Source organism: Neoarthrinium moseri (genome assembly GCF_022829205.1).
Source record: "Neoarthrinium moseri strain CBS 164.80 chromosome Unknown scaffold63_Wmoseri_CBS_16480, whole genome shotgun sequence".
NCBI lineage: Eukaryota > Fungi > Ascomycota > Sordariomycetes > Amphisphaeriales > Apiosporaceae > Neoarthrinium > Neoarthrinium moseri.
This window is the reverse complement of record NW_026055177.1, coordinates 88226-108336: the sequence shown is the minus strand read 5'-3', so window position 1 is coordinate 108336 and position 20111 is coordinate 88226. Positions and strand designations below refer to the sequence as shown.

General features: G+C 53.3%; 7 protein-coding genes across 7 annotated transcripts; 3 read left to right on the top strand and 4 right to left on the bottom strand.

Annotated features, from left to right (window-relative positions):
- Positions 1 to 175: 175 nt before the first annotated feature.
- JN550_011116 (uncharacterized protein) lies at positions 176 to 1102 on the top strand (the record flags this gene model as incomplete). Its single annotated transcript, XM_049309446.1, has 1 exon — positions 176 to 1102. One exon carries the CDS (start codon positions 176 to 178, stop codon positions 1100 to 1102), a length of 927 nt encoding a protein of 308 aa, XP_049166916.1.
- A 217-nt stretch (positions 1103 to 1319) lies between these two features.
- On the bottom strand, positions 1320 to 2626 carry JN550_011115 (uncharacterized protein; the record flags this gene model as incomplete). Its single annotated transcript, XM_049309445.1, has 3 exons — positions 1320 to 1903; positions 1961 to 2011; positions 2065 to 2626. 3 exons carry the CDS (start codon positions 2624 to 2626, stop codon positions 1320 to 1322), a joined length of 1197 nt encoding a protein of 398 aa, XP_049166915.1.
- Positions 2627 to 3515: 889 nt separating this feature from the next.
- On the bottom strand, positions 3516 to 3833 carry JN550_011114 (uncharacterized protein; the record flags this gene model as incomplete). The annotated part of the gene is made up of 1 exon (XM_049309444.1): positions 3516 to 3833. One exon carries the CDS (start codon positions 3831 to 3833, stop codon positions 3516 to 3518), a length of 318 nt encoding a protein of 105 aa, XP_049166914.1.
- Positions 3834 to 4258: 425 nt separating this feature from the next.
- JN550_011113 (uncharacterized protein) lies at positions 4259 to 6163 on the top strand (the record flags this gene model as incomplete). Its single annotated transcript, XM_049309443.1, has 1 exon — positions 4259 to 6163. One exon carries the CDS (start codon positions 4259 to 4261, stop codon positions 6161 to 6163), a length of 1905 nt encoding a protein of 634 aa, XP_049166913.1.
- A 290-nt stretch (positions 6164 to 6453) lies between these two features.
- On the bottom strand, positions 6454 to 8015 carry JN550_011112 (uncharacterized protein; the record flags this gene model as incomplete). The annotated part of the gene is made up of 3 exons (XM_049309442.1): positions 6454 to 7633; positions 7773 to 7843; positions 7917 to 8015. The coding sequence occupies 3 exons, from the start codon at positions 8013 to 8015 to the stop codon at positions 6454 to 6456; spliced, it is 1350 nt and encodes a 449-aa protein (XP_049166912.1).
- An 819-nt stretch (positions 8016 to 8834) lies between these two features.
- On the top strand, positions 8835 to 11675 carry JN550_011111 (uncharacterized protein; the record flags this gene model as incomplete). Its single annotated transcript, XM_049309440.1, has 4 exons — positions 8835 to 8957; positions 9009 to 9332; positions 9383 to 9718; positions 9783 to 11675. The coding sequence occupies 4 exons, from the start codon at positions 8835 to 8837 to the stop codon at positions 11673 to 11675; spliced, it is 2676 nt and encodes an 891-aa protein (XP_049166911.1).
- A 1016-nt stretch (positions 11676 to 12691) lies between these two features.
- JN550_011110 (uncharacterized protein) lies at positions 12692 to 16146 on the bottom strand (the record flags this gene model as incomplete). Its single annotated transcript, XM_049309439.1, has 2 exons — positions 12692 to 15674; positions 15725 to 16146. The coding sequence occupies 2 exons, from the start codon at positions 16144 to 16146 to the stop codon at positions 12692 to 12694; spliced, it is 3405 nt and encodes a 1134-aa protein (XP_049166910.1).
- Between the last annotated feature and the right edge of the window lie 3965 nt (positions 16147 to 20111).

The following is a 20111-nucleotide window of genomic DNA, read 5'->3' as shown; positions in this document are numbered from 1 at the left end:
GCGACCTCCCATGAGCTGCTTTTCCCTCGTGCAGCATCCGGCTTCCTTCATTCAGCCAAGCAGCACGTCGAAGTCTCATCCCCAAGCCCTTGCCCGCTCCTTTAGCGCCCTTTGCAGTTCGATCGAAACCTCGCGCATCAATTGAGTTTTCGGTCGCTTGCCACCACCGCCCAACATGGACGCGGCCCTCGAGCTACTCGATCCTCTTATCTTCGATAAGGCATATGCCTATCTTCATCCCGCGCCAAGCGCCTTCGCTGGCAACGCGACGTTGCCCGCCGTGGCCGAATCAGCATGGCCGCGCGACAACATCATCCGGCAATGCATCTCCATCCTGACCGTCACCCAGATCGGCGCCTCGCTGCTGTACTGGGTCTTCTCGGCCCTGTCGTACTACTTCATCTTTGACCGCCGGTTAGAACACCACCCGCGCTTCTTGAAGAACCAGGTCCGCCAGGAGATCCAGTCGTCCATGAACGCAATCCCATGGATCAATCTCATGACCCTCCCCATCTTCCTTGCCGAGGTGCGGGGCAAGAGTCTGCTATACACCGACGTTTCTGACTACGGGTGGGCGTGGATGGGAGTCTCGACCGTGCTGTACATTGCTTTCAACGACATCATGATCTACTGGATTCACCGCCTGGAGCACCACCCCAGCGTCTATAAGTACATCCACAAGCCCCATCACAAGTGGATCGTCCCGACCCCGTGGGCCGCGCTCGCCTTCCACCCTGCAGACGGCTTCGTGCAGTCGCTGCCGTACCACTTCTTCGTCTTCATCTGCCCGATGCAGAAGTACCTCTACATGGTCATGTTTGGCCTGGTACAGATCTGGACCATCCTGATCCACGACGGCGACATGATCTCGGGACACTGGACGGAGAAGTTCATCAACAGCCCGGCCCACCACACGCTGCACCACATGTACTTTACCGTCAACTACGGCCAGTACTTCACGTGGGCCGACTACTACTTCGATTCGCACAGGTCGCCGAAGCCTGAGCTGGATCCCATCCACGAGGCGCTGCGCGTCATGCGTGAAAAGGGGCTCGTAGACGAGCAAGGCAACCCCATTCCGCAGAAGCCAAAAACTGAATAATTCAATTTACGAACGAACACTAGATTAATGATATAGACTAATAATAATAGCAACCAAAAGTTGTGAAACTTGACCATTGTCCCCATTGGCCAAAGATTACGTTCTCAAGATATGTGACCGGAAGCTGTCTAACCATGCATTTACAGCCCACTCTGATATTCGGCCGCTAGGCCGTGTAGGTGTTGTCGAAGAATCGATGTGCCCGCGGCCAGCCCCCTTATAAATCGGGGATGATACCAAGTTCATCTCTGTTTCGGAACATCTCGATGTATCTCTCATCCAGCGACCAGTCCCTCGGATCCTCCTCCTCCCATTTTTCGAAGTATGGTTCATCTGGGTGTCGATGATGTTGAATAAAGCTTCGGCGTGCTTCCTGGCGGGACTCTTCGATACGATGATTGTCACTGTACTCTGGCCAATGCCTGAGCCGCTCCACGTCGAGAATTCCTGCCAGCCAGAAGCTCTCGAACCACATAATAGGAGGGCAGTGGCCAAGTCTCATACTGGCACCGTCCTTCTCCCGTAGATGCGAGGGAAGTCGTTCGTACAGCTCACGGAAACCGGCGGTATCCCAGATGGCATTGTCGAGATACACATCCACGATGCGCCGGGAATTGAAGGCGCTTCTAACATTTATGTGCTGATAATCGCAACCCGCGAGATAAGCGTCCAAAGCCCGTCTGATGGACGGCTCCTGACGATACGTGTCTTCGTGGTTGCATACGTTGGCGTAGTGTTCCGACATTCTCTCTACGGTCTGCGTGAATCTTGCCTCAGAGTCAAGATTCTCGACACCCAAAGCTTGGAACAAGAATACCACGCAATCTGCGTCATATAATGGGCAATGATGCAACAAACACGTAGTGCATCTTGAAATGGTCATCCGCGGCTGCGCCGGGCGGATACGGTCTACAAATCCATCAGTCAGTTCAACGCCATAGAGAGCCGGCAGCCTGCCTTACCCCAGAAGCCCCTCTCGAAACGCCTGAGGTCGTACCACCAGGGGAAGTGCAATCGTCGATCGCCGTGGCCCCAGAACCGGTCGAAGATGTCTGGATGCTGCAGCTCCATGTAGAACTCATCAGGGCGTCCTGGCCGGCGGATGAACAGGTTCGCATTTAACTCTGCAAAGTATAATATGCGCCAGTTTCTAATGGTCTCCAGTTCGCTCAAGACAGGATCTCCCAGGTTGAATGTAGCAATCAGCTCTTCCCTCTCTGGTACAGCTTTCTTGACAGCCTCGTGCAAGACCAACAGGCGGCGGATGGCGGGCAGCCGAAACTCTTTGGCAGGCGTCACGTTGTGGTGAACCCAGGTCTTGAAGTAGGCCTCGAGCGCCGTCCGGTCCGCCGGGTCGATGGGCTCGGCCTCGACCGCCATGATGGCGAACATATACGAGTACCTCCCGACCAGGTTGATGGCCATGTCTCGGGCTATGACGCCGTGGTGCGCCTCGAGGTGGCTGTGGATGTGCTTGCATGTAAGAGCCAGGGAGAGCAGCGTCGGTAGGTCTGTCCAGGACATGATCTTGACGATGATCTCGGGGGGGAAATGGCTTAGGTTGCCGGCATTATTTCTTAGTAAAGTCATTGCACCTAAAGAGTAATGTGATGTATTTCGGGTCGATTTCATAACGAGATTTGTTTATAGAGACAGACATGTGCAGCAGGTTCTAAATCAATGGAACTGTCTATGTAGTATTTCAGTTCCCACGGCTGTTAATGGGAAGAGCTGGTATCCAAATGTTCAACGTTCATGATACTGTGAAACAACGGTGTATAATACTGATCATGCGCCTGTGGCGCCATGTTCGTTGCGCTGCACATCTTGAAGATATACTGAGTTGCCGTCCACATCATCACACCGCCTGAATAAGCACCCGGCGCGTGTAATGATACTCACTGTCAATATTGAAACTGATGTTCCTTCACGACTAGGTGAGTAGAGACGCAGACCAATGGAGACAGCAAAAGCCGCCTCAATGATACGTTAGTCGCCTCGCTGCAATCAATGCCCGACTTGTGGAGATTGGCCAAATAATATTCAATAGTGTGTCGTGGATGTGATGTGCATTTGAATACATGATTTATACAGAGTAATTTACAAGGCATGTGACTGCAGCCACGGTAGACGTGACCAGCATTTCCTCAATCTTGGACAGCAAAAGGGATGTCGTCGCCTTTGGAGCCACTAACGGCTTGATGGATGGTAACATGCCTCCATGAACTTCCACCGGCAGCCGTCATGATTTTTTCAAGGGCACCGTTCCGCATGAATTCTTCTGGTGCGAAGACCCGATCTCGGCACACTTCTACGAGCTGCCAACTTTTTCCCTCGAGGCCGCAACCACCGACACTCTTCACTCATACGTGGGGAGTCGTCTTTCTTCTAAAGTGGACGTGGAACCCCAAACTTAAGCCTTCTCGCCATCCTTGTTGAACTCGACGGGCAGATCCATGCCGACGCGCCTCGCGGTCAACCTGACCCGCTCCTCTTCGTCCATACCCATTCCAGGGTTGTATCTCTCGATCAGGGTGACGTATTGCCTCTGTGCCTTCAGATATTGTACCAGTTGTTGTGCCTGTGCGAGGGAGTGGTCGTTGGTGGATTCCTTGGAGGAGAAGGTCTCCCGTAATTGGTTCTGCAGCGGCGACGGGGGCTGTGACGGGCGCGGCGGGAGCTCCCGGAGGAGGGCGCGGTATATCGAGCGAACCCTTGCAGTGTGCGACATTGCGACCGGGTGGCTGAGCGCGGCTTTCGGTTGCGCGGGCGGACTGGTGTTTCTAGCTCAGGCGTTCGCAATGTCATGCGGCTTGCGATGCACTGGAAGTTGCAGGCGAAAGTCGAAGATGGAGCTTCGGCTTACGATAAGATAAGATCCCAAGGGGCCCCGATCAGAAATAAAACAGGCCAAGCTGAGCGGGCTAACCCCGATAGACGTTTAAACGGTCGGGCGTCATACTAAAAATTCTTGGAAAGGTGAGCCCCGTTAGATGAATGCGACTGGTCTGCAGGTAAGATGCCGGCCATGTGATGGTACGATAGCTCCTAAGCAATTCATTCTTTTGCTGCCGGGCACTTCGTCACATGGCGTTTCCTGTCTCGTGCCTTTGTGGCCTTGACTCTATGTCTTTATAGTCTATATTGCAGTACGTCATGGCACCTCGCCAGATCACTGCCTTGCTGGCGATGCCGGCATCGCTTCGGCCCCTACTATTCACAGCCCAGGTGCCTCCGCCGTCATGGGCACAGAGCCGCGGGTTCCATGCCACCGGCGCATACGCCAGCCGTTACATGAAGAAGCCTCTCACGGTCGGCGCCTTCACAATACCGCATAGTCCGACGCTGCCGCTCACAGACATACCCATCAAAGAGCTCCTCGAGTCACCCATACCGAACGAGTCTATCCAGGACCAACTCACTACCCTCTTCATCAAGAACCCCGCCACCTTCTACCACGGAACTTCAGACTTCTACGAGCTCAAAAAGAACACCCGTATACCCGAGATATGTATCCTGGGCCGGTCCAACGTCGGCAAGTCTACCTTCGTCAATGCGCTCGCCAACCGGAGAGACAAGGAGCTGGCGCATACCAGCGCCCGGGCAGGGAGGACCAAGGCTATGAATGCCTTCGGCTTTGGGCCCGCGCCGCTGATGAAGGACCTCGCCGATACGGATACCAAGACGAAGCGGACCGAGGACCTGCCGAAACATACCTTCTTTGTCGTGGACATGCCCGGGTACGGCCACAAGTCCCTGAAGGAATGGGGCAAGCACATCAGCCTCTACTTGAACAAGAGGCAATCTGTCAAGGGCGCAGTCCTGCTGATTGACGGCGAGGTTGGGCCCAAGGACGGCGATCTCATGGCGCTGGAACTGCTCCAGGAGGCGGGAGTTAGGACGGCTATCGTCCTTACAAAAGCAGACAAGGCGAAACACGAGGAAATGCTACGGGACACATGCCGACGGATGTGGATGGCCATGCGCGATGTCAACAACAGGGACCTCAACAGCAAATGGACTTGGGAGAAGGACTTCTTTGTCACGGCCCTGGGAGCCACCAAGAAAGAGATAGGGGCAGACACGGTGTCTATAGCGCGGCTGGCTGTCGCCCGGCTCGCCGGCCTTGTCCAAGAAAAGGAGAGGCCGGAAGCTGAGGCACCGAAGGGTTATACCGGCAAGGTTGTCTCGTTTGAAGATCTGCAGTTTGCGCCCAGTCCAACGCCAGCGGCGTCCGCTCCCACACCACCTACGATTGCCTCAACCTCCTCGGGCTTCACGGATCTAGAACGCGCGGCTATGGATCAGCACAAAGCCCGAATGGCATCCAGGAGCTCGCTTGACACTACGCCGAGCTGGGACTTGAAGCCCACCACCCGCAACCCGCAGCGCACGCAAACCCGAGCCCTGCACACTCTCCCCGGTGCCAACCGGCCCGAGGACCGTGAACTGCAGGGCCTCCTGAAAGAATTCATGTCAACCCTGAAGGTCAAACACACACCCATGGACGAGGCAGCGCGTTCGCGCAACATGTCGCACCGGGACCGCGAGCGCAATGCCGCCGCCAAAGGTAAACCCCTGAAGCCCAAGATCTGGGACCCGACCTTCGTGCCGCCCAACAAGGAGCAGCGCCAGCGCGCCAAGCGGCTCCGCCAGCGCCACGCCGAGCTGTACGACCGCCGGCTGGAGTTTGAGGAGCGCAGCGCGGCGCGGAAGGCCGAGAGGGCCGCGCAGATGGATGCTGAGCGCCGGGAGCGGGGCCGTGCGACCTGGGTCCGCCGCGACGCGGACGCCCCATATGGCGGCGAGACGGCGTCGGCGGGCTTCGGCGAGGGCGAGGGCGAGGGTGAGGAGGGCCCCGAGGACCCCGAAGAGCGCGAGAGGCGGCTCGCCGAGTCGTGGGACCAGATCGAGGAGGCGCAGCGTACGCGACAGCTGCACGGGAAGAAGGCCAAGAAGGCCAAGAAGGAGGCGGAGAAAAAGAAGAAGGGCAAAGGCAGGAAGGGTGACGACGATGGCGATGATGACGCTTTCGCGGCCCAATTTGCCAAAGCCTTCTGATCTACCGTCCGACGCCTCCACCCCTATGTATTATCCAAAACACACTGAGACTGGCTGCAAGGCCCGGAGGATATAGTGCCGGTGTATATCTGACGAAGCTTTGATACGAGCTTGTATATATATATGTACATGTATAAAGACGCGATACGATGTAGACACCGATGATACCAGGCAAATAGAACCAGCCAATGCTGATCACTACTACCATATAATACACATGGTCATTGAATACAAAACTATACAAGCTAATTGCAAATCTAACATCTACACCTATTCGCCCACGTTGCCCATCAAGTAGCCGCGTCAACGACGGCACTGGCCCGCGTCTGCTTGGGCTTCTTGCTCCGGCGGCCGCGCTCCTCGTCGGTGACGGTCTCGTCGCGGAACGAGTAGCCGGGGATGAAGACGTCGACCAGGTTGTCGCGGAAGCCGAGGTCGTACAGGTTCTCGACGTCGCGCAGGTGCCAGACGCGCTCCCAGTCGCCGACGCCAGGGGCGTGGTCGCCGGCCTCGGGGAAGGACCCGTCGTCGGTGCGCACCAGGACCTGGACGCTCTCGACGGGCCAGCGGGTCCAGCTGGCCTCCCAGCGCGGGTCCTTGGCGCGGTCGCGCGGCAGCGCCCGCTTGAAGGCGAACCCGTCGTCCATCTCCAGCTTCCAGTCCTGCCACTTCATGCTCTCGTTGGTCGTCGTGCCGCAGTAGATCAGGTACATGTGGTAGCCCAGCAGGCCCCAGACCAGCGGCGTCGTCATCAGCGCCAGCATGGTCACCGAGCCCATGCCGACGTCGTCCTGGATGCCGAACGTCAGCAGCACCAGGTAGTCGTGCCACGAGAAGCTGCTGGGCTTGAAGAGCCGCCAGCCGGGGTGCCGAGCCTGGATGTTCTCGGTGATCAGGCCGAGGCCCAGGTATGCGCCGTAGGTGGTGAGCCAGGCGGTCGTGAGAAGCAGCAGGATAAAGTAGCCCTGATTTTCGTAGCCAACGCACGTGTTGATGAACACGCAGTGGTGGTCCATCTTGGCGACACAGCGATTGCAGACGGCACAGTGCTTGGACCGCGCGGGCTTGATCAGGTTGCAGGTCCGGCAGACCTGGCCGGGGTGGAAAAGGGCAAAGTCATAGGGATAGTGGCTCATATACTTGGAGTGTGTGGCTGGGGTGATAATGCCAGGGTCCCGATACGCAGCCAGGTACAGAAACCAGTAGGGGGAGATGATGGAGAAGAACCCCAAAACTTTATGGAAGGTGGATAGACGTGGCCAGGCGCCTGGCAGATATAGGTACTCGCCGACGGAGAGCAGCAGGAAGAAAAAGATCAGTATTGTTGGATGCCGGCCATACATGGCTGCATTACCAAAGCGGAACAGCCAAGCTGTCGCTCGTCCGCCAGTGAGCCACTGGTCCAAGGCAAGGATGCCATTCGGAATATGTACCATCAAGAGCCGATGCAGCCATGCTATTGGGGTGTGCCTGGGCTGAAGTCAGCGCCGTTGGGAAGTATATGAGAGCGGTATTCTGATAAGGGGGGCCTCGGGCGTGGTCCTACACCTCGCCGGTCGCCTGAGGCAGCCGGAGGGAGGCAGCTTAGATGCATGGGCATAATACTTACCGTAATGCAGGAATTCTCCCAAAGAATGCAACAAATACCAAGAAGGAGATGGCGAGCACGCCTAACGCTATCTGGGATATCACGCCCATCTCCTCGAGGCAGCTAGGGGGTGCGCTTTCGTATTGTTTGTCGGTCCCAGCTTACAGGTGTACTGAGAGGTGCGATGGCGGACGGTGCCATTTGGCAGATACGAACCCGGTTCAATCCGCTGACGAGTGGTTCAAATGGCGTCCCCAGGCGCATGACTGACAAACAGCGGGATTCTGAGATTCTCTCCGTGCAAACAGGTTTTTTATCGCCGGCTTGTCAGCCGTTGTCTGGCGCGGCGGGTGAGACAGAGGTGACTGTTTGAGCGCATGGACGGCCCTGCTGAGGCTGCGCGTGGTGAGGCTGCCGCCAGTGGCAGTGCGCGTCAGCTCCCCAGATACTCGCAGCCTCAAGGCCTGTCATGTGCATAACATGTCTGTATCGGGGTCTCTGGTCACCGAGTGTCGTTGTGGGCGCCCCGCACATAGCATACAGCCCAGTTAGCGGGTTAATCTGTATCTCCCACGTGAGGACGTGGGCAGCGGCTCTCCAATCGCGATCCTGTATCACGCGTCAACCCTGAGATACCGGCCACGAGACTGCGACCACCGCCGTGTCTGATTCCAAGGCGAACCACTAGGTGAACCACTATAAAAGACAATTGCCGGCATCCCACCAACATCGTGTTTGGGATTGTTCCGCTCTGTTTGCTACTTGTCGCTCTCAATAAAGACGCCACCAACGCACGCAGACGACGAACCACGACGCCGGCGCCCCAGGGTTTGAGGGCAGACTCGGGGCAAATTGGGGTTTACCCCAACTTTACAGAAAAAGCAAGCAAAACGCGCGCCTGTAAACCCAACACCTGTTATCAGGCAACTTCACGGTCTACGCTCAGCATTTGAATCTACTTATACTCCTTTCTTCTGCCAGCTATTATCACCTTCCACCTTCGCTCTCCTAATCTCGTATCCGGCCCCAATCGTAGCGCTGTGTACCACTGCGCAAACCCAGGGCTTCGTTGGGGTTAGCGCTATGCCAGCCCCTATTGTGTATGAGGGCCAGGTGCACGGCCATGGAGGAAGGTTATTCAAGGACATCAAGTTTTGGGTCGCGCATCGTGTGCCTATGCGTGCGACATGGATACAGGACATCGAGGTACGGCGACTCTACACCTATGCTTGATGAACGGCATTGACATATTCGCAGAACAATGGCGGGAGTATCGAGAAGCTGGAGAAGAACGCAGACTATCTGATCGCGGATCATGTGAGGAAAGACGCGCCAGCAGGCTCGTGTTCTTGGAAATGGATAGAGGACTCCGTCAAGAGCGGTCAGCTCCTCGATCCAAACGACTACTCGATCAACCTGCCGGGTACCGCATCACGGCCTGTTGGCTCAGTCCAGCAGAGGACTACCCGAACCGCCTTCACACGAGAGGACGACGTCCTTCTTGCTAGATATGTGACAAAGCACGAGCGAAATGGCTTGGCGGTTCAGGGGCTGGCCATTTATAAAATCTTGGAGAAGAAGGTTCGTGCATGGGATGCCCTTAGCGATAGTCGCATCACTAATCATACTAGTATCCTCATCATACCTATCAATCGTGGAGGGATCGGTGGGTTAAGAAGTTGCAACATCAGCCAAGGCCTGAAGTCTCCGACAGCGAACTGTCTCCACCTCCTCCGGACGACCATCCTGCTCATGCTTCTGCCCCATCCCCCGCAGCAAGACGGACGGGCTCTCAAACACCCCAAGTTACCACAGCGCCTACCGCGGATCCAGCGTCAGGTCGTAGGCCGACCAGAGCGAGATTTAGTACAGACGAGGACGAGCTAGTCATTCAGTATGTCAAGGAATGTGAGAAGTTCAACAAGTCACTATCCGGAAGCATCATCTGGAAAGAGCTCGCCGAAGATGTGAGTAGCCACGAGCAGACATTCTCATGATCATGCCTCCAAGTACCTGCTGACACCAAAGCAGTTTCCTCAACATTCTTGGCAATCCTGGAGGGAGAGGTGGCTCAAACAACTGAAACCCCGTTTGCAAAGTCGCGAAGATGATGAGTTGAGCCGGCCGGCCACCCCTTCTTCCGTGGGTAGCCGTGTCGAGCAAGTACGTAACAGGAAGAGCCCTCGAAAGCCTGCCCTGGAAGCGGTGCAAGAGGGTGAGTCCGCACCTCATACGAAAACGAACACCACGACTCGATCGCCCGTAATCGAGAAACGCAGGCGTGGGCAGCAAGAAGAACTTATAAAGGCAGAGGGTATGGGGAAGGAACATTATCCAGAACCAGCCATCTCAGGTCGCAGGAATACAAGCGAAGTCGCTCCCACAGACGAGCACGAGTCCAATGTTGCCGAATCATCACGGCAGAGTGGGGACTCCAGAGCGCACCAATCTAACGAAGATCCTCCTAGCCCTTCTGTATCCTCATCCCAAGCACTCCTTTCCGAAGGCAAGGAACAGTTTTACAGGGACTTAGGGGTCTTTGCAGCCAATGACAGTCAGAGAGACTCCCCGTTGAACCTGTGGCCAACAATACAGGGACGCACTTTTGAACTATGGGATCTGTGGAATGCTGCCATCTCCAAGAAAGTTGACCCTGTGGAGCGCGACTGGCAGCAGATCGCCGAGGATCTGGGCTATGACTGGATACAACTGCCCGACGCGCCAGACGAGATCAGACGCTGCTACGAGGCTAATCTTTCAGCATTTGAGGAAGTACTTGAGGGGTTTGAGGAAGAAGATGAAGAAGACGAAGAGGACGAGGCAAACACCCTACCTGCCATACAGCCAGAAGTATTCCCTGAAAGCTCCAATGCTCCATTCAACTCATCCCCTCCAAAGCAACCTTCTCTCAAGCGAAGGTTTGAATTGGAACTGCCCTCTGACCACCTCTATCCCGAATCTGCGAGAAAACGCTCAAGGCTGAGCCGCGATGGTGAGGTTCCATCAACGCCCGATACGAAAAATGGCACATCCCATCTGCGGCACTCCATCAGCGCTGGCGTATCACCCAGCGATCAGAAGCTCTCCGGCCTACCCAAGTCTTCAAGAGCAGCTCACCACCACAATGCGAGGGCACTACTCAATACAGAAGACGAACACACGAATGACCAAATACATGAACCACCTGTTGACGATGAGGACGCCCTTGAAACGCAGCCAGAAATGACGCCCTCGCAGCAGCTTCACAGCGAGTTTAACGCAGAGAATCGGCGTCGACAACTCAATGAGCAGACTTCACCCACACCTAAGAGGAACGTCAAGTCGCCATTCGTGGTGGATGATGAAGATAACGATTCGGATGACGATGACATGGTGGAACAAATCACGCCCAAACCTCTATTCGGCAAAGGACCTAATCCGCTCTTGTCTCAACCAGAACTGTTGAAAGTCAAGCGCCGCTCTTTGCCAGCGTCATTGATGGCGAGCTCGAAATCGGCACCAGCACAACGCAAGTCAATGCCAGGCCCATCTCGAAGTCCTGCCCAAAAGTCACCAAGTCCACCAGCTCCTCCACGCCAACAGACGCAGGCCGAGAAGCTGGCCGACGTGGTGGATTACTGGACGTCACTTGGCTACCCGCGGGCAGTAGCGCGGCGGTGCCTGGAGGCCACGACATGGGAGCCTGGCTTGGCTGGACGCCTTATGCAGATGCTCAAGGATGGAGAGTCCATGCCTACCAATTGGGAAGGCGTGTGGTCGCCGCGCGACGATGAGAGTCTTTTGCGGATCGACGCTGCAGATGCCGCTGGCGATGAGAAGGAGGCGCGGAAACGCCAGCGTGCGCTTGATAGGCTTCTTGACAAGCATGGGGAGGAGCGCATCACGCTCAGGAGGAAATGGCTGGCTACCAAGGCGAAGCTGTGACTGCTGTCATGACTTCCGCTCGTCGCTTTTAGCATTGTTATACAGCAACGTGTGGAGTAAATCCACGGCGGAATATCACATAAACGTATTAGACCTGCCCTGCGCTGTTGAGCTTTGTGCGTCATTGAGTCAGTGGACATCAGGAAATTCCTATTGAAAGATGCCTGAGTTTTGAATCTACGTAGTCACTCTCTGTACCACCTAAGGTAACCAATTGTACAGATTGAGCATCCGCCTGTATGGAAATTTGAATCATCCATTTGAATTGAAGTCTCCTTGTCAAAGGCATCAGCACCTCGTCCGAGCTGGCTCAATCACTCGTTCTTGCCGATCAGGGGCTTGTGGTGGCATTGCATTTGCGCGCCGCTCAGGGATGTCATACTCCCACAAGGCCTGGTAGCGCGTGTTGTAGAAGTCTCCATGGAGGTCCTGTTCCCGGCCCCTTCGACGTGTTGATTTTTTTGAGCTCTCCGTTTTGGCCAGGTCGGTATTCGTAACTATTTTCTATCTGCAGATCAAACCTCATTTAGGTCATTTACTTCATAACAATAGAGCAGATCTATGAGAAATCTTCACATTATTTCTTTTGAAGAGGGGGGCAAGCGGCCACAGAACGGAGCTAGATCAGTATGACCTGCAAGACTCCTTCCAGCAGCTCACCGCGTGAAGGGGCATGGGGCTTGGAGAATTATATTACCTGTCTGCTGAAATGTGGAACATGCGATGCACCTATGCATCACAACTCGGCGGTCCATCTTACGTATATCTAGTAAGAGCAGATCGATAAGGACCTGGAGTAGTCAAATTAATAAAATTGTGCGATTGAAGCGCATTTGGTACAATCTGTAGCGCTACGTCTATATAGCCAACAATCAAAGCTCTCGCGGTACTGTGATTGCTAGGTTCAAGCGATGGGCAAGTCAGATAGCACAGAAATCTAAGCTGTAAAGTTTCAAGCTCAGAGTATCTCTTTCTTCTAACCAGTCATGATTATGGCCACGATTATGCCTGCCATCTCAAAGCCAGTGGCCCGGAGCCTCAATATCTTCATCTCTCATGTGCTGAGCGCGTTCCTTGGCCTCCTCCTTGGTGACTCTGCAGAACCCAAGTCCTTCATCCGCTAAATTTGCCCTTACATCGCCATAGACCCTCTCGTATCTCGTCGAACCAGCTGCAAAGTCGCAATAAAGTCGTTTCACTGCCCCCCAAACTGTTTCACTAGGGTATTCTTCAATTTCGCCATACAGCCATGATGCGATGAGCGGCTCAATGTCTTGGGTACTTTCTCGAACTCTTACCCTATAACTCATAATGTGTCCCCCCACAAATTCAGTGAATTCAAGATAGCGAATGTTTATGCAGGAGATATACTGTGCTGGCTCTTCGAGGCAGGTTACTAGAGCAGATGATCTCGCTCTTCCATAATAAGCCCGATGTCGCCTACAGAGATCTTCTAGCACAGAAGATGTTTTCATCTCAACAATCATCCTGGTTTCCTGTAGACATTCTGGGTCCATGGTTTCATTGGGTCCCTCCTCAAATCTCGCTAGTCGCCCCCAATATCCCTCGTGGGGAGCTATGTTACAAATGTGCGGGGAAATACTCAATGACATCCATAATGGCTCGTTCAATGCCGAGTCCTTATCCTTGAAAAGCTGTAAGAGTTCCACTGGAACCTCGACACGAGTCGGATTTTCGAGGGGCTTGTTGACCCGGTTGAATAAGGAATGTTTCAGTTCAATTTGGAGCAGTAACTGGAACGGCGTAACGGAATATAGAAATACTCCATCACCGTTCAAAGGCCCTGCATTCATCTGATACGATGGACCTCTGAGCTTCGGATCAGCGCCTAGCGATATCAACGGGTTGAAATAAAAGAAGCTAGATTGATTGAACATGATGGGACGCAGCATATCCCGCATATCCCGGAGCAGCATATCCCGGAGTAGCATATCCCGGAGCAGCTCAGTTGCTAGAGCCGATGGCCTCGGGCTCTTTTTGATGCTGACCGAAATGAAGTCTTTGAACTCAGGGCAGGTTAGAGCAGTCAAAAAGTGAGGCCTGGTGTCATCTGGCCGCGGCTCATCTGGCCGCGGGAGAAAATCGAATCGAATGGAGGTGCGATTATGCAGCTTCCAGCATACTTTCAAGAAGTCGTAAGTCATACGTTGAGGTACAAAACGACTTGTGAAAGCTATTTTAGGGAGTAAGGAGCAAAGGGACTCATTTTGACTGATAACAGCTGCCACCAGTTGACCTCGGACCACTTGGAGATACCTCTCACCCACTGAAGAAGAGTCGTAAGCCCGGATGTGGTGGCCTTCCTCAGTATCTACTAGAAAGTCGTACGCAGTTCGGTGAATGAAGGTTGCTCTCAAGGATAAGTCCGGTATAAGGCTTGGTTTAAGGCACTCTTCAGGATGATTGTTCCGAGGTATTGAGCGAGCCTTCCACAACGGTGTTGTATCTACCAAGCCAACGCACCTCATATCTATCAGTTCTCGGGTCCGGTCATACTGGTCATTGATGACTTCTGCTGCTGGTACTTGGCCGGTAGTGAACAACCTGGACTGGAGGGATAAATTTGTGGCTCCCATGATCTCGAGGACGCGTGCTGGTTTGTTGGAGTAACCTTGCTTACTCGCATAATCCTCCAGTTCTCGATGGGCAATGAGCAGGTTCAAATACTTGGCTGTTGATTCTCGATAAACTTTTGTGTTCTTGTTGAGCCTAGCCCACATTTCGTAATACATCCGCGATATCTCTGTTGGAAGATCGTGTAGACGCAAGATCAAGTCTTCATCGCTATCACTGTTCTCCAGTCCACTCATCAAGTTTTTCACTGCAAGCCTGATCCAGAGGAACACCCCCTGGGCTTTCTCGCTTAACACGGGCAATATTTCCTTGTCCAGAACCGATACCGACAGATCCTGACGACGACTCCAGAAAGGCCGCAATGTTCGGTCGGCGTAATGCCGTATGTCCTTAGAAGTCAGACCTTGAAGCTTGAGGTGAGGAAACCGAGACAAGTGACATTCGAAGCGCTTCTCTGGTCGGCTAGCAACACATATCTTCACACTCGGAATTGCCTTCATTGTGTCCAAGATCTCCATCAATGAGCCTGACCCTTCCTCGTCGCATATTTCATCTAGCCCGTCCAGGAATATGCATATGGAGGATGGATAGTTTCTCATCGTGCTTAAGCACAACGATCGAAGTTCTGTCACGGACCAGTCGGCGTCCGAGTCTTTCTGCCCTAAATCACTAGAATTCTCCAATATTGCTTGCAGGAGATCTTGTCGGAGGGTGAGCAACTGGTGGAGTAATGAAGCGAACAGTCCTTTGACGTTCCTTTGATTTGCTGATCCGGGTTTCCAGAAGAAATGAGAGATAATGACTACCTGATGACGCCACGCTCGCAATGCCTCTTTCGTCAAAGTATTGGAGGCAAGAAACTTCATCAATGTACTTTTGCCAGATCCAGGCTTTCCGCAGATCCAGTAAATGTCGCTGTCGGATCTAAGCCAGTCCTCAAAGTTGTCCCAAGGCGGATCTTGGTAATCTGTCCTTCTGTCCTCGTCATTCGAAGGCTTGTCTTGGCTGAAGACCCACTTGAAAGTCCCTTCGTGGGACTCAGTCAAATAGTTGCGTCGCTCATTCATCGCCGGATATTTGAAGCTCCGTAGAAATTGTTCTTCTCTGCTATCGTCCTTCCCCCGAGCGTTGAGATCACGGAAATGTCGTGTAATTGTTTTGGTAGTTATCTCAGCTTGTGAGTCAATGTGATTTACAAGAGCGATTTTGGATGTCGTTATTTCTTTTGTGACATGTGTCTTCATGACTTTCTCGGACCGTTTCTGTGAAAGGGACATGTCCGATTTCACCAACTCACGAAGCTTCTTGTGGCCTATCGCATATTGTGACACAAAATGTTGGATGTCAGCTCCGAGTTTATCAAAGCCTTCCTGTTGTCTCAGCCCAATGGCATCCGTTTGTTTGCTATGCAAATCAGTTCTTTTTGCTTGGGCGCCTCGATCGTCCACACTTACCATACCCGCGCCATTAAGTGTGTGTCGAGCACACGTTCGTGTTCCGTCAAGGATTTCTCTAACCTATCTAGCCGGCGCTTTCGCCATGCCGTCTGGGCAGCAATACGTAGCGTAGATGCCAGATTCCCCTGTTTATGACGGGACGTAATGAAGCCGACCTCCTCATCAAGATCGCGGGCGGCAATGGCACATCGAGTAGCAATGTCGCAAAGGCGTTTCTCATCGGCTGTCCTCGGTTGCATGGTGTCGAAGTGTGTCTGTACTCCCGAGGATACCACCTGCAGAGACGTGGCAAGCTTTGCCAGCTCAGCATCGGGATGCTTTCCCTGGTAGACATTCGAGCAGAGAGATATGACCTCGCGACTGAAGCTGATCACCTGCATGATATTGCAGGCGAAACCAAGAAGTTCGATCCCAGACATCTTGACTGGCGAGTGACTATATCAGTAAGTCTCTGGCGTTAGCAGAATCTAAGGCAGGAAGGTGTGAGGCTGAGAAAGTTGGTTGATGCGAGCCTCGCAGCGGGGTCGGTGCCCGATCACTGCCAGTCAGATCCATCTGCCGCCCTTATTGGTCAAGCGCTTCAACATCTACTCAAGAATTTCTTGCGAGGGACCCCTATAAACACCCCTTTAGAAAAGCAAAGCCACTCGGTGAAGCTACGGCTGCAGAGATAGCTATAAAGGTAGAGACGTACACAGTAATTTAACATTGATACATTACTTTCCGTGGCAGGACACAATGGTCGTGTGAGACGATAGGCTCTGGCGATGAGCATTACACTTTGCATGGACTAATTGAACAGTCAGTAGAGGAGTTCATCGATCTACACTTGTGCGAGCTCTCTGCATGGCTAGGAAGCCGCATACTAGGCTCACTGACAATTTTGTTTGGAATCATGTAAGCTGACATGTATGATACTAATGCAAGAAGAATTGACTGAGTAGAGTCGCCTGGAGAGGAGCTATTCTTCAACATATGTTGGGATTGCTTCGCAAGATTCGATGCCCGATGTTGACTTTGGCTTGACAAGTCCAAGCGAGTGATCGTCCAACTTCCACGGCTTGACTTCCCTAGGGACTACTTCTAGAAAATGACTGTTCTCGACTACCGTAGGCATTTTGATACCGCTAGCGGATGGTGCAAGGCTCCTTGGGTCTTATCAAATAGCACAGGTAGAGCTCCTTGAGATATTACGATCGGAGAAGGCCTCACGAGAGGATCCAGCCGAAAGATTGCATTTCGGTGATGAGAGGGATCAGGCGTAAATCGTTTACCAGAGAAAGCTGCATATCCGAGTGCTAGCAAACAAAGCTTATGGAAGAGACTCAGCGTGACGGACTAACTACGTGAGCTCACCTAATGACCTCTGGCATTTTGGTGGATAGGACGTGGTCCATGAGAGTCGATACCTGGCTCCTGCAGGAAAACTCATCACACAGTAAGTTGGATAAGCAGTCTACTTTTCATATTGTTTGCGACGTTGGGCTATCTTTTGTGCAGCAATCTGGTTTTGCATAATGTTTTCGACTTTCCCAGCAACATGCAATGCGAGCCTGAGCATCATTCGATAAGAGGCGTAAGCTATGTGTCACCACCTATATACTTCAAATGGCAATATATTTTCACTTCATCGTTCTCTTCAAATCTAACATTAATAAGGCCGATACTGCAAATATTTGGCTCTTACATGCTACCTGATGCTGACGTGGGGCTATGGAACTGTGGTGTGCAGTGAAGACAAGACGTGAAGCGAGCAAACCGTGCCTGATCATTTCACACATATCTCCTATAATTTAGTTTTGGTCTCAATGATGTGTATCCTCAAGGGCTAGTAATCATTCTGCAAGCCTCCTATGTTCTAAAGACGGGAGAAATCTGTTTAACTTAAACTATCCATTCCTGTCGTCTACATCATGCATGTAGCTCTCAATTTGGCAGTTGGTGAAAGACGCATAGCCCAAATCTGAACCACAGCTGCCATCAGCCGCAACGAGACTGCAGGATTCCGAATAGGAGGGCTTGGGTGGTGTTGAGCAACACCGCCTATACTTGCTGCGGAGCCCGTCGTGTATAGTTCGTCCTGTGGGTCCTGTGGTTCGTATAAGGCAGCGGCCCGGGGTGACACCGTTCACGAGCACGTAATAGGGGAGATTAGTCTCATCTGCAGTGGAATGCTGTCATACCGGCGTGCTTACATGTGCACAGCCTGAATGTGGTAGTAGTACGATTGGATGCAGTGAGAAGCTGACGCGCGGGGTCGATTTGGGGGGAGACCTGTGTGCGACACACACTACGGTGGGCGGACCAAAATAGGAGAGTGCATATGACGGGCAGTCCCACCACCCTAAAAGTCCTGCACTGCCTTTTGCGAATGCAGCTGACGGGTGCGCAGCAGTATACAAGTTTGGACATGAGTGAAACCCCCATCGCCTAGTCGCAGTCAACTCAACTACAGATATCTAGGTGCAGTTCCGCTCACTGGCGGGGACTTGTGCAGCCCCACTGGATCCGCCCACCTTCGCTGAGGTAAGGTAAGACTGTATGGTGTAGTGCATCCAATATGTTCGCAGGAAGCTCACGATAAGATAATCACGCCGAGCCGATTGGGGTTTGGTGATACCACACTTCGCTCCTTCACTGGCCATGTTTCGTAACTAAGGAGCTAGCCCAAGGGCCGCCGGCATGATCCTATGTTGCGGGATTGCATGCGGGGTTTGGTGCTCTCTCTGTACTACCTACACCAGGCCCCGGCTGCCCGTCAATGACAGCCATAGATGAAAGCAACTTAGACATCTCACTCCGGATGACCGTGGTTGACTGATGATAGCGGCATGTCGTACGTGCATCCCACACCAGAGGCGTGAATACATTGGAAGCATATCACTTCAGCCTTGTCACACGCATCGCCCCCCAAGCAGGACGAAGATCTGACCTCAACTCGGCACGGATGTTTGGTGGTGGTGTTGGCTGCAAATCGTGGGCGCACGATAAGACAGTTGAGCCCAAAATAAGCCTCAAGATTCCCACGCGCCAATGTGCAATGTGCGGCAGAGACATCCATAAGCCTTGCGATAATATGCGTCTAGAAAAGCATTCTTCTGCACATCACATCGGCAGGTTCTGTGATTCGCTCGAGAACTGCGCCAGACCAATCACAGGCGGTTCGCACTTCTCTAGTCACCCTGCCTGTGTGTATCTTTAGTAGCACTACTGCATGCACTCTATTAGTGGAGTGGAATGTGCTCCTCCACCCGCTTTTGGGGACTCATCCGGTTGTAAGATCCGTGCCGCATGCACCATTTTAGCCCCCAAGGCGTGGTGATGCAACTGCCGAGACCTCCTCGGCTCTGTGATTGGAGACGCAACCGCTCATTGAACTCTCATTTGTTGCCGGCGAGGGACGTTGACTGAATGACCTTTAATAGAGAGACGGGAATAGACGCTGCAGAGGCATACCATAGTAGGTATGCATTCCCGCGAGGCTGGGGTGGACTGCTACCAAGGGAAATGGAGAGTGTGCGACGCCCCAAAAATGTGCTTGGCTTTCCGGGATGTCTTGGCACATCACGTCGCGACAGTGCTGCTTGTGTCGCAAGCCAGAGCCAACTGACTTTGGGCGGGCCGAAAAGGAACGAAACTAATCTCGTGTCCCGTCCAGCCGCCCCTTGCAGCGCACGTCGGGAGGCAGCTAAAGGAGACATGTCTCATCTGTAGTCCACAGTCACGGAGGCGGATATGCAAGGTACAAAAAGACTTGTTTGCGTGGGAAAGAAACGCCGTCTGCAAGGGATAGTCGCGTGTGCGGGAAAGGGCTCTGACCGCGAACTTTCACCGGCGCCGAACTCTCACACCACATCGCGTACCCGTAGGATCCCAGCCCCCGAGGCATGTGTTTGATGCACACCCCCAGGCCCCCCAAACGTGGTGTTGAGGGTGTGCAGACCCAACCACTTTTGCGCACAGTATGCGAATACTGGACCCCAATCAGGGAAGGAGGTTCTTGTTTCAGGGGGTGTGTCGATTAACTGAGAAAGAAAGGTTCGAAAAGTATTTCCCTCATTGTTAAATGGTATTCCCAGAGGATTTTGTGGTTTTCGCTTGGAATCGCCAGCCGCCTCCATTTTATTTGCTATGCCATTGAGAATTGGCCCAAGGGAACCACATATGTTGTGTATAGGCAGGTGGCTCAATAGGCCGCAGGAACGCGCGGGCGGGCCAGGCCAGGCCAGGCCAGCGCAAGCGACGTAAATTGACGTCTGCCTACCTGGGAACTTGCAGGTGCCGTCCGCAGAGTTGATCCAGGTTGTGATAAAGTATCATTGCATTCGCACGATCGTCCGTCCCATGTTTGTTGCCTGTAAGAAGCCCCCTGGGCCCATTGGCG